The sequence below is a fragment of the Mycteria americana genome, chromosome 3 (assembly GCF_035582795.1).
Source record: "Mycteria americana isolate JAX WOST 10 ecotype Jacksonville Zoo and Gardens chromosome 3, USCA_MyAme_1.0, whole genome shotgun sequence".
Classification (NCBI taxonomy): domain Eukaryota; kingdom Metazoa; phylum Chordata; class Aves; order Ciconiiformes; family Ciconiidae; genus Mycteria; species Mycteria americana.
Window position 1 is genome coordinate 776254 of NC_134367.1, and position 13663 is coordinate 789916.

Sequence of the window (13663 nt, forward strand, 5' to 3'; positions counted from 1 at the left end):
GCTCCCAAGTCTCTGAAGTAAACTTCAGTAGAAGTTTCAGTAGAGGCTCAGTAGAAACACTGCAATTAAACTGCTCCATAAATGAGATGTAAAGTGGACACACCTCTGCAATGACAGGACAGGCTGTGCCATAAACACAGAAGGATTCTAAGGCAGGGAATGTCATGGTGATACAACATCTCTATGACAAATCGATGGACTGTAGCCATGTGAACAAAAGTCTTGAGAAAAGTAGGACATGATATCTTACATCTGTGGAAGCCCCCACTTGACCTAGAATAGTAAATTATTACTGGAACCTCTTTATACATCTGGAAGCCATCACAAAGAATGCAGCTCTTGCCAAAAGCATCCCAATAAACTCCATTTTGCGTGGGGAACAAGTTTGAATTAGTCCATCTGTGACCCAAGGAATGAAACAGAGTTGTGGAGCGCATACAACCATTGACACTTCTTTGCCTATCCGCCCTCGCACCACTCAGACAGCAGTAAATTATTAGCCTTTTGCACCTCAAAGAAGTGGCTCCCAGAACCAGGACCTCCATGAGTAGTCAGGAACCACAGCTGGCCGGGAAGGATTTGTCTCTTGGTAGTTTGCGTAACACCAGGGAATGTTCCTGGCACTAAAGCTCAATCATGCATGCTTTTATGTTATTAGATCTGCGGCTGGTGCAACCACTCACTCTCCCAAATGATTCCAGCATCCAGATCAGGTGTTAATATCAGCTAGGAATCATTTTGAATAAACAGTTTTCATGTAACCACCCTGCTTGAGGGAATAAGAGAGTTTAATAGTGTGGAAGGGGTTGGCCCATTCCAGTTGGCCTTAGGACCACAGAACAGCTCCTGGCACTGTTTAGTTAACCAGTACAGATGTAGCTTATATGTCCGTCATGTAAATGCTAAAGTCTGAAACCCCACAGCTTTACCAATACCATCTGGAGAGAATTTCAGCAAAACGATAGACTGTAACAGGAGAATATCACAGAAGTACCTCTGGGAAGCTTATTTTCAAACCTGGGAGGCAGAAGAAAACGAAATTAAATCTAAGACAGGTTATCCATCCACTTCCCAGGATCTGTTTGTTTCAATGTTTTCAAATAAATGAAAGAACTGTCCTGGGGTACAGTGTATCACTGGATTAATCAAAAAAACATTACCACTGTCTACAAACCTGGCCTTACACTAGGGATTTTGTTTTGCTGAATAAAATTAGAGCAAAGGAATTTCTAAAAGTGCATCAATATGAAGAATTAGCTTTCTTGTTCATGGGAGCCAGCTGGGGTTAAACCACGCCAGAGCCAAAGTCAAAGAGTGCCGAGACATGCTGCAGGCAAGCCACGCGCAAATGGGCAGTTGCTGTACCTCACTTGGCTACCACGGTGACCTTTGCATCAAGTACCTTAGAAACCGCAGTCAACTGTCAAGGTCTAGCTAGCTACACTAGCCTCTCTTCTCGGGTAAGGGAGAAACGGCCACTTCCAGAGCGCAGGCTCCGGACCAAAACAAACCCCCAGTCCCCTTGCCGTTGCGGCCAATGGAAAGAGCACGTAGAGCTTAGAATGCCATGTCCGACTTTTAGAGCTCCAAAGTGAGGCTGGGGTTTTGCAGTCAACAGCAGTGCCACTTACATGAAATTCGATTGGATCGGATCAGTTTCCCTACCTGCATAAACAGCTTGCACTGACATAACAGAAAGGGTGGCATGTCTGTGGGAACCAGCGTGGCCCATAAATGCCTCAGCCAGTATTGAAACAGAAAAAAAAATGTTTATTAATTACAGTGTTAGTAACACAAAACTCTGTCCTCAGGAGGTCACAGATGAGCTGGAACCCTCATCATTTCCAAAATCAAAGGCTGTTTCCTACTGTGTTGTATTTCAAATATACTAATTGCTAATTAACTTAAATTTAGCAAAAGTGACTATAAATTCTAAATCTAAATACTTCAGAAACATTTCTTCCAGAATACAATCATGACCAGAGTCTAAACATTTAATTTTAGGCCTAAGATTATCTAGGTTCATGTTTACAGTTGGTTTAAGGATTATTTATACTATTTACATTACCTCAAATTAGAAACAAATCCTTGGAACAATTAAATTACAACTAAAATGTATAAAGAAAAAAAAAAGCTCTTTTAAGATCATTACTACAACATCTACTCCAAACATTGCATGTAATGGAAATATTTTGGAAAAAACAGCTATACCAATAAGCACAATAGTGAAACCGATTTAAAAATAAACTATGTGTACACAACGTATTTACTTTGTACAGACCCAACCAACTAGCAAGTCATTTGTTGAAACCAATACTCTTAACACATTGAGAAAGCTTAAAAAAAAAAATCAAGGGAAAACAGTAAAAATGCTGCGTTTCGTGTTTTAGAAAAGAAATAGGTCACCCTTGCTGCTCTTCTGATGGGGAACAGAAGTGGCCCTTCAAGGAGGGGGAACAAACTCAAATTGTGCAAAATCCTTTAATTGCCTAAAGCCTAGACAGACTATTTTAAATAATGCAGGCTTTCTTCAAACTGCTTAGGTTATACAGTGTATATTCCCAACCCCTCCCTCCACACCCCCCACAAACTACAACCAAAGCAGCCAGTGGGCTTCAGAAGAAAGCCCTGTATGAACAAGCAATACAGAAATCCTGTGGTGTTAGCTCTTACTTGTTGTGGGAAACAGGTCCGTACAGAATGCTCTGTGTATCCAAAAGAAGGCCCCTCAAACACAGCTGTTGGGAGTTTTAGAACTTCTTTCAAAAACTGATCAAACTTTGTAAATATCATTAGTCCATTTGAATCTGATATTTGAGAGAAAATATCTGTAAGAAAATATAACAAAACCCTACAGTAAATACATGCTTGCTACAGAAAAGAAAAAAATTATTTCAATCCATTTAAACCCCAAGAAATTTCTTTTTGTTTTATTCTGAACATAATTCTTATCACTTGCTATGACAATAAATTTTATAAATGAATGTATTCAAACATGCTATGATATAAATCTTCCTGTTTCCTCCATCCCATCTCAACCAGTCTTGAGAAAAGATTCTTCTGCCAGTGCATTAACTGTAACGGCAAGAAAGCAGAAGATAGGAGGCATTATAAAAGTTACAGAACGTTACATCTTCATGTTTATGCCTTCAAAATAAAACTGCATAAAATCCTTTGCGAAGTCTCCTAGAATTAAAAACAGTTGTGAGAATCACAAAGTCAAAACTGGCAAAACTCCTGGCAAACCTGGTGCACGTCAACGGCACATTGAATTTAAGTAACACGGCGTTAGAAGAGAGCATGAGAATTAAAGCAGTCAGAAACCGGGGTGCGATGACTGCCATGTCGCAGGGCAACACGCGAGCCGTCAGCTGAGTAGACGGGGAAGAGGAAATCTGATCTAATTTCATATCAGAGATGCTGCGCACAGTGAAGAGCTAGAACAGGCACTTCTGTCCTTACACAAGAAAAACGTTTATGATGAGACGAGGTATGCTTTTCAATTAGCTACATGGGGCTAAACATATTTCTGAAACCAAAAAGAGGATCGAGCAAGATGTTCAGCAATCTGGTGTATATGGAAAAAGAAAGGTAGGGAGGGTGGTCCCGGAAGGTGGGAGGGCAGTTTTGCAGGTATTTTCACTCCCACGCCATGCTCCTAGCTATGGGCCCGGGACGAAGGAGGTCTCCTGAGCCTCCTGCTCTGCAGCCCCTCCATCCCCTCGCTGCACAGAGCCCAGCTCCTCCAACCCCTCTGCTCCGGCCACTCCGCACAACCACCCCAAAGCTCCCAGCTCTCATGTCTCAGGAAAGGTAAAAATATAGGAGAAGATGTGTACATAGCATTATGAGAAAAAGACGTCATACAAAATATTAGGACAGCTGCATACAGATAAAGCAGAACTGTCCTGGGATGAAAAAATCTCTTCGGAAAAGACAGATCTCTCAAACAGCAAAACTGGGTCTCTGATATACTTGCAGAGTCAGATTACTCTATAAAGGAAGACTTCTCTAACAAGAGCGAGACCTAAAATTTTCCAAGATGTGACAGATACCAGAATTCTTCACTAAACAGCCACTGAATCATCTATGAGGTTATTTAAAGACACCATCAGTAATTAAACATCAAAAAGGATATGTTGACAGAAAATAAGCTTAATTTAAGTGGTCAAAACTAGTTCCATTAAAAAAACAAACAAACAAACAAAAAAAACCCAACAAACCAACCAAACGACTATTTCAGAAAGGCAAGATTTCTAGTAAACTAGAGAACTTATTCCAATCTCCTGAATGAACGAGCTCATGAAGAAGCCCACAATATCTAAGTTAAGGGTGATAAAGCTACCTGGAGTTTGCGTCACTGGCTAAACAGACAACCTTGAAGTGAAGGTCTGAAGCCCTTGTTGAATAATCTCATAAGGCGTGTTAGGAATAATGGAGGGAAAAAAACAGAAAGGAAAAAAAAAAAATAGGTAAACAGGGATCGGGGGGAATGCCGTATGTCAGAAAATTAAGCCAAGCAGTAAAATTAAATTTTACCTGAAAACTGAATGTGAAAGAAAAGTCAAGATCAAGATGCACACAAATGAAAACTATGGAAACAACTAAAACCAATTAGAGAGCCAAACTTCCAGAATCTTAATCAATTCTAGATCAGAATCACTCCAGAAAAGGCACACGCACAAAACCTGAAGGTCTAGTAATAAATCTGTCAAGGTGGGACTGGTAGAACATGACTGGAACATGACAGTACTTGTATTTAAAAAAGGACAGAAGTCTTCTGGGTAAATACAGTCTATTAATCTGAACTCAACAGTATGAAAGATCTCAATGATTTTAAGGAGAAAGTTAATTAAAGCTATGGAAATAAATTGAAAATGAGATAAAATAGAACAGGCTATATCGAGGGTAAATTAAAAAAACCACTAACCTATATCTTGTCATAAAAAAGTGGTTTTATAGTCAAAGTAAAGTTGAACTCATTTACGTAGGAAACGTCCACATGGGAAATTACCAGTGAAACTGCAAAAGATAAAGATTAGTAGGGTATAGTCACCTGCCCTTTTAAAGGGCAGTAAATTTCTCTCAAAGAGAAAACCTCAAGCTAAACAGCAGCTAACATTAATTTCTCACGTGCTTACCTCAGGGTCACAACAGGCGTGTGCTAAGAAAGTTTCCTGATGACAAGGTATTTTACTTTAATGCTCATATAACATTCCAGTTCAATGCTACTATGCTATAAACATTTTTTTTTAAACCAGAGAGAATAAAAAATTTAGAACTACAAAAAACACTGCTCAGCCCTCAAAATACCAATGTAAAATGGTACTAGTGGAACTCGTGATTTCCTTTTTTCAAATGTTTGTAGTAAAACTTTTACATTAAGAACAGAGCTCAATATCATCTATTAAACCTGCCCAACAGTTCCCTCGACAGCCTCTTTTCAGTTGCTTGTAACTGCCAAAACTGACTGTTCCGTGTTTTCCAATCAAGGCATTTCCCTGATGCTTTGTGGAGTTTCAGCTGAAGGCTCTACCATTTCTCTGAGTAAGTTCAAAACAAAGCAACAAAAACCTGGCACCCTCATTTTCTAGGGCCTTGACCTTGAGTGTATCCTGCATCTCACAATTCCTATGAAGTTGTTAATTTTTATCATACAAAGTCATAAAATATTTGTTAAATACTAGGTTTAATATCAGTGAAAGCCAAGAAAATCAATTTAACAGATGAATTAGTTTGACTGTGCTTTTGTGCGTGTGTGCATGCAGTTTTTTTGGCATTAATCCGAAGTGTGTATTAAGGTCAAAAGGACGATCCAAGGAAATACAGGCCAGTCAGCCCCACTTCAGTTCGTGGGAAATTCATGGAGCAAGTCTTCTTGGCACACGTTCCTGGGCACACGAAAGAAAAGGTGACTGGGGTCCGTCAGTACGGCTCTACTGAGGCTAAATCACACCTGACCAGTCGATTGTCTTCTGTGATAAGATGACTGAATTCATAGGTATCATTCACCTCAACTCCAACAAGCCTTTTTACTTCCCCCTCTCCCCCCCCCCCCCCCCAGTATTGCAGTATCCAAGCTGGGATGTCACAGTCTGCATGGGTGAACAACCAGATGGGCGAGTAGCTGGCTGGATGATCAGGCTTGGACGGTAGCGGGTAACGGGTCAAGTTCTACATGGAGACCAATAACAAGTGCACTACTGCTGGAATCTGTCCTGGGACGTGTCCTGCTCAACATGCCTGTCAATGATCTGGGAGAGCTCCCAGAGTGCACTCTTGTCGAGTTTGCAGATGATGCCAAATTGGGGGGACCAGGTGATGCCCTCAAGGGCAAGGGCTGCCACCCGGCAGGACCTAGACCAGCTGGAGGAATGGGCTGGCAGGAACCATATAAAATTCAAAAAGGACAAATGCAAAGTCCTGCCCTTGGGAAGGAAGAGACTCTGGCAGCGATCCTGGCTGCAGAGCAGCTCTGCTGGAAAGGTCCTCGTGGGTTTTGAGGTCACAAGCTGAACATGAGCCAGCAGCACGCTCTGGCAGCAAAGGTGGCCAGAGGCATCCTGGGCTGTATGAACAGGAGCTCAGCTAGTAGAGGGAAGTGATTACCCTCCTCCACTCAGCACCTGTTAGACCTCCTCTAGGTACAGTGTCCAGTTTTGGGACCCCCCAGAATAAGAGAATTGTTGAGAATCACAGAAGATGAAAGACACAGAATATGAAAGACAAACGAAGTGAGCTCTGTAGAGGGCTACAAGGACGGTCAGCAATGCTGGACCACTTATCCTGTGAGGACAGGCTGAGAAAACAGCAATTGTTCAGCCTGGAGAAGGAAGACACTGAGAAGACCTAATACCACCACCCAAGCACCTACGAGGAGATTATGAACATGCTTTTGGAGGAAAATTTAGTGACTAGGGTTTGAGAGCTAGGTATCAGAAAGGTCATAAGTCTGGGACAGATACTGGAGAGACCAGAGGGTAAGAGACTAAGAGGCTCCAAGGACCAGCTACTAGATAGATGAGCATCTAAGGCCCGTCACTGGAGGGATCCATATTGTACAGGCATGTGCATATATGTACATATTTGTGCCACGAACAGACTTTCATCCTGATCAGGCCGAGGGGGGAACAGAAGCAGGTCACTGGTGTTGTTCATGTTCACATGGGTATTTTCTGTCTGCGTTGGTCCGTGTGGCTGTGTGCTCGTGTTCCTACTGGGAATGCATGCCCACCCTCACCACTGGTGGACTGGGGACATGACACTGCAGCAGCCTTTCATCTATCAGATCAGCAGATGTTGTGGCAACTCCTAACATTAGTTATAAACAAATGAGATGTAAGAAAGCCTGTCTAAAATCACGTACTGAGTTTGTTCAGTTTGAATAGATGTGATACCACAACAAACCACACATTATTACTACTACCACTACTACTTTGGTCTGCTGATTAGGACCAAAACAACTCCCCTTTCACCTCCACTCCTCCAAAAAACAAAATACCCTCTCCCCAAAAATCAAAACCCCAGAGCTAATTCATCTACAGCAGATTAACTTCCACGACCTTTCTTATGTGAAACCTAGTATTTAGCACAGGTTATTGTATGAATTTTTAGGGTGAACTTCAGTAAGCACTAACGGCTTCTGGTGAGAGGAGATGGCCATGCCTCTCACCATGGCCAGACAGCGAGAGGAGAAAAGGAGCTAGCGAGGTGAGGGAGCCAAGGAGCACCACACAGGCAGAGCCAGTCGTCAGAGAAGTCAGACAGCCCTTAAAATGAGCAGGATGGAGCCTCGATTTACTTGAAGTTCTGTTTGCAATTTACTTGCAGAAATGACATGGAAGGAAGCACTAATTACTTCACAATGAATTTACTTGAACTCCAAAATGAAGTCATCCGAATCCGGAAAATTTGACATTTTTATACAGCATTTCTTGGACTTAAAAAGCTATGACAAAAATAATAAAGTCCATAGCACTAGGCTGGGTTTACAACTCCTACCTTGCACACCACGTAAAGGAACTCCTTTGCAAGGAGTATCATATCACAGGAAATAATGTTTTCCAGAGACAGCAAAGTGGTATCATTGAACAACTCCCGTCTCATATGTGCTGTCAGACACTGTATGGACTGAAAAACACTCCATTTGTTCACATTTTCAGAATTTTAAAAAATAAGCCTGTACATATGCAAGTACAAAGACCAAGTTACTATCACTCATATAAATTATGAGATGAGAGAAAAAAAATATTTACAACTTCCAGGATTTCCAGAAAGCCTCGCGTTCCAGCTGAGCTGGAGCTGACAGCCTGCTTAGGAAAGGGAGCGGAGGCAGTGCAGGAGTGGGGGTGGAATCAGGGGAACAAGTAAACTGGAAACAGAAGTTCAGTGATGAAATGGGTCAGTAATCAGAGACACAGGTGGGAAAGGCAGGAAAGGGAAAAAAACAAGACAGCATATTCATAACAATCAGAAGAAGAAAGAAAGAATATGAGAACAGCTGAGGCAGATCAGATCAAAAGTCTGTTTATCCCAACAGCAGATGGCTCAGGCATGCATGTTCCCCAGAATGTTCCTCCACTCACTGAGAGTATCTTTGCATTCAGCAGCCTTTGATGAATTTGCCTTCAGTGAAATTGGTTCAAGGAGTGATCGAGTGGTGTAAATGTTTGATACCAACAACATCCTTTGGTAAAGTTTAAAGAAGTATTGTTTTCTGTTGTTTCAATCTGTCACTGCTAATTTCGGTTACCACCCTTTAGTTCCTGGGCTGGCAGGGGAAAGGAACAGCTGTTTTCTATTCACCACTAACACATTGCTTGTGACTTTATAGAACACTATCCTTTCACCAACATTTCTCTTTCCAGGTTGAAGAATCCTGCTCTATCTAGTTGTTCTTTGTACAGAAAGCTTTCTCTACCTTTGATGATCTTTGCTGTTCTTCTCAGAAAAGATGTATCAGAACTGGAAAGGGCAGCGTACCAGACGGGGGTACCAGAGCAGCACTCGTTCAAAGCATAAAGACACCATGGATCTATACAGTGCCTTTACCTCTCCGCTTGGTTCTTCATGTCCTTCCCCTCTGTAACATTTCATATGTTTTTTAGCCGTTACTAAACAGAGCGTCAACATCTTCACTGAAGTATAGCTCCAAGATCTCTCATCTGAGCAGCAACAACTTTCTTAGCTCACCTTTCTGTGCATCACGTTAGGATTACACTTCACTCCTCCAGCACACACCACTTTACATATATTCACACTGAATTACACCCACCATTTTATTTCACAGTTACTCAGTGTTGTCAGATGATAACTACAATTCTTCAGTCTATTTTAGCTTTTACTACACTGATTACTTTGTCTCAAATTGTCACCTTTCACTGTATTTTTCCAGATCATTTATGACAGTGTTAAAACCAGTTTAGGTCCAGCACTATCCACCAATCTCAATATACAAAGATGATCTTTATTGCTCTTTGTTGGTTCCTTTTAGCCAATCTTCTACCCGTGCAAAGACCCCACCTTTCATCCCTTTCATCAAACTTTTAAGTGTCTTTAAGTGTTTGATAAGGGACCCTCCTGAATGCCTTTCAGAAATCTAAGAAGTCTGTATCAGCCAGAACTCCTTTGTCCACCTTTTTTTTTTTTTGCCTCCTTTAATGAACTCCTGTGGTTTTATAAGGCATCCCTTCACAAACGCCAGTTCCCCCAACAATAAAATCTCATTTATCCATGCGTCAACTAATTCTATTCTTTATTACTAACAGCTTGCCCAGAACATATGGCAGGTATACAGGCCTGCAGCTCCCCACATCTCCCCTCCCAAACTTCACATGACATTTTCGTCTTCCCATTCCCTTGCCCCTTTGAAAGTTTTCAGAGAGAGAGGTAACCAACAGTTAATCGTTCAGCTATTTTATTAGTTTTCGTGAGTTCTGGTGATACTCAGAAACTTATTCCGCTAACAATACGACACACTTCCTCTCGTCTCCTCTGCCCTCAGAAGGTTTACAGGATCCTACTACCCTGAATCTCAGAATTTCTCCCACATTCCACAGAAAGCTGTCCTACGACCTTGTCTGAAAAGTCAACAGCCTAATTCTGTCCTGGTTTAGAGGAAGCTTTTCCCTCCTGCACAGGTTTCCTATACTCCTAAAATCTCCATTCCAAATTAGCCAAAATCCCCTTTTCCTGGGCAATTTTGTTAATCATGTGCCGAGACGCTGCCTCTGTGTCTAGCCTTGCACATGGCACTGTGAGCATTTTAGAGAATAACAGTGAGCTGGTTCCAGTCTTTAACTCTCTCTCCAACTAAGCAGAGACAACGAGTGCCTGAGGGGACAGAGGAGTATCCAGAAGTGACAGAGGAGTGTCCACAGCAGATCCTGCATGCGAAGAAAGTGCCATGACCTCACAAAGCAGTGGCAAATCAGCACTACTGTTACAGTTACAAATAAAGAAATTTTTCTTTCTCAGCTGACTCATAACGTTATACCTGTCAGAACAACAAGAACAACCTCCCCAAACCCAGGTTTTCAATAGGTGTGGTCAACAGTTAGTACTGTCATAAGAACTAGCCCAGAAACATCAAACGGTGGGAAGTCAGTGTGAGCGACACACTGAAAAGGCAAGGAGAGGAACCGAGTTTTAACACTGAATTAAAAAAAGACAGAAGTGCTACTGTCCAAAACATGTCAAATACAAAGTCACATGCTCTTTGAAAATGACGCTCTACATCCAAGCAGAAGTGTATCACAAAAAGAGGGACAGCAGATACTGGAGGGAAGGTCCCAGAAGTACAATGCAAACTAAAGGTCAGCTGATAAGATACAAGGAATAATAGTAAAAGGCACGACAACCAGAATATAACAAAGCTATAAGAAGCAGCACTATTCAGTGAAAGTAGTCAAAAGCCTTTCCTCCAATGTGTATGAACATCAGTTAAGAATTTTTATAAAGAAGAAAGTTACAGTGGCAAAGGAAACAGGAGCCAATAGAGTAAGAAAAAAGAAAAAAGGAAGCTTCAAATGCTATGAAGAAAAGCCGACATTATGGAAAGACAGACAGAGAGAGAGAACAGTACCTTAAATGCACAAATTTTAAGACTAGACACACCTGTTAAATGGAATATTAAATGAGGTGTCCTTAAGGTGAAAGCATCCTAACTCGGCACCTTTTGAATCAATAACTTAGGCTTAACATAACTTCCGGAACGATATCTAGGTCTTTGGCTGAAAACATCAACAGTTTACAGATTCCTGTAACATTTAATTCCAGTGGTTAATTGCCTTTTCCACTAAAAGGTCACATTGCCATTTTCTTGATGTGTTTCAGTACTGTCTTGCTAATTCTACAAATAATGCTCCTTTTCTGTCCCAGGCCTGTGCTGAACTGCTCATCTACTGTAACCTCCTCAAATCTTATCCTAATTAAATCCAAAACGTAATCTTTTACGGAGGAGATATAGTCCCTATCTTTTTCCCCCAGTTTGATCTTGCATATTTTATGGAGGTAATGCATTTTTAAAAAATGCTTAAGAAGTCTTAAATATCCTCTGTCATATATGTCTGTCCCCTTTATTTAACACTAATCTTTAGTCACCTGCAGCTTTGTTTTTAGTCTGAGAGTTTTATAGTTACTACCAGATTAAAAAAAAGCATTTCCTGGTCCTCAAACATGTGCAGCCTTAATATTAATATGTGCATGCAATGATTTCTCACTACCTGTTTTTCAGACCTTGTCATGTGGTTTAATTCAGCACACTAGTATTTCACATTGCTAGTTTTAAAACAAATATAATAAAGAAGCTTAATCATGTAGAAAAGTCTAAAGAATTATTTACAGTGAATGACAACCATGGAGATTAGGAGGAATGAATTATTACAAGATAACTTTCATAAAGGGAATTCAGGGTGAGGTGAAAATGACAAGACCTGAACAGTAAGATCTGGCACTGACAGCAAGATTAACTTCCCAACTCTTCAGGGTGGAAATGAAAAGAAAAAACACCCACAACAACAGTACACCTTGCCACTGAGAAAGACAGAAGAACAAGAATACTACTAATAAACATAATTTTTGTCCTTTGATATCACTGATTCTCTACTGATACAGCAGAAGGCTCATGGAAACAAGAAAAAAAGGAAGTAAGATTGATGAAAAGAGAATTAAAAAAAAGAGTTAAAAAATAAGAACTGAGAAGCTGGAATTACAGAATGAGAAGATGGAGAGAGCGCCTCAGATGAAGCAGGAGATATACAGAAGCCCCAACATCCTCAAAATAGGGGAAATGGCAACAAATTTGACATTACTATCAGCAAAATCAGACCTGAGGTTTTACACTTAAAGAAGTGCCCAAGCATTTCAAGATAAACAAGTGTATTTGTAAAGCCTAGCCAATAACAAACTCAGTATGTTTTATGGCCAGCAGATGGCATGTGTAACACCACCACTAATATAGCATGCTTCATTTCAGTATAAAGACAGCTGAATAAGCAAACAACTTAGCTTTCAGAACTTAATACAATAAAACATACGTGGCCAATAATGGAAACAAAATATTTCATAAAATGGTTTGATGTTTTTGAAAATACTTACATCTTAGTTTGTCCAGTATTTTACCACCACACATTGTTGCTAACATAGCTTTCACTGAAAATACCGTCAACTTCCCATGGCCCTCACTGTGAAAACAAAATTGCATGGTAAGTACTTACTACATAGAATGATAAGTAACAAACATACTTCAGGCCTAGGAAGGAAATGCGTAAATGCCCTCCATTAACTACTAAGATCTGCCAAAACTATTTAATATAACATTAAAGCAGTGACAACACTAGCATTTTTAATATATTGGAAGAGCTAACAAGTGTCTAATCACAAATCAAGTTTTCTTGCAGAATCAGGAAAAATGCACAGATAAAGAGACTATAATTTGTCTTGTTCATCCCACAGCTGTCCTATAAAAAAGTAATGCGTTAATTTTTTCCATTAAAATGCATTTGTTCACTGTAAAACATCTCATTTTTTCCTCTGCTACCCTTTGTTAGTTGCTTTAAATTTTTACTCCTGGATTCAAATTCTGATGTTCAAATACACATCTAATTCTAAAAACAGTACAGTAATTGACAGCTAACGGAGAAGTTGTACGATACCCTCAATATACCACATAGAACAGGAGTAACGTGAAGAATATTTTATTCTAATTTAAGTTAATGAAGCTTCTGTGCTATCAGAACAGATGGCACATTTGGGGAATCATTTTCTAATATCAGCAAGAGAAAATGAATTTGTCTCTATGGAAAGTATGAAAAAGCCCATTCAGCCCGGTATGATATGTAGAAACAGCTACGGGTATTATTCCTGTTACCAGAAAGAAAGATAAGGATGAAGTTATGAGGGAAGCAAGTCACCAGAAACCCAGCAGAAGGCTTGCTGGGCTGAAGCACAGCACAGCTGACACCAGTAACAGGTTCTCCCAGCTCAGTGCTGGCCCAGAGGCATGCATCCCGCCTCCGGGTCTCCTGAATTTCCCTGTCACCTGGCATAGTAATAAAGACAGGAGTCAGAGAACTTCCAACATACGACATTAGACAGCCACAGTGTGGCGATCTCAGTGTAAATCCACTGTTACCGTAAAGTCAGTAGAACATTAGTTTCATGG

At 40.6% G+C, this 13663-nt stretch overlaps 1 protein-coding gene across 1 annotated transcript in view; it reads right to left on the reverse strand.

Moving 5' to 3' along the window:
* DTNB (dystrobrevin beta) overlaps window positions 1-13663 on the reverse strand; it is a 218390-nt gene that overhangs the window by 176241 nt on the left and 28486 nt on the right. The window contains exons 6-7 of the mRNA XM_075497583.1: window positions 12598-12683; window positions 2674-2828 (exon numbers count right to left, since the gene is read on the reverse strand). Of these exons, the coding sequence (XP_075353698.1) occupies window positions 2674-2828; window positions 12598-12683 (241 nt within the window). The remainder of the gene's footprint in view (window positions 1-2673; window positions 2829-12597; window positions 12684-13663) is intronic.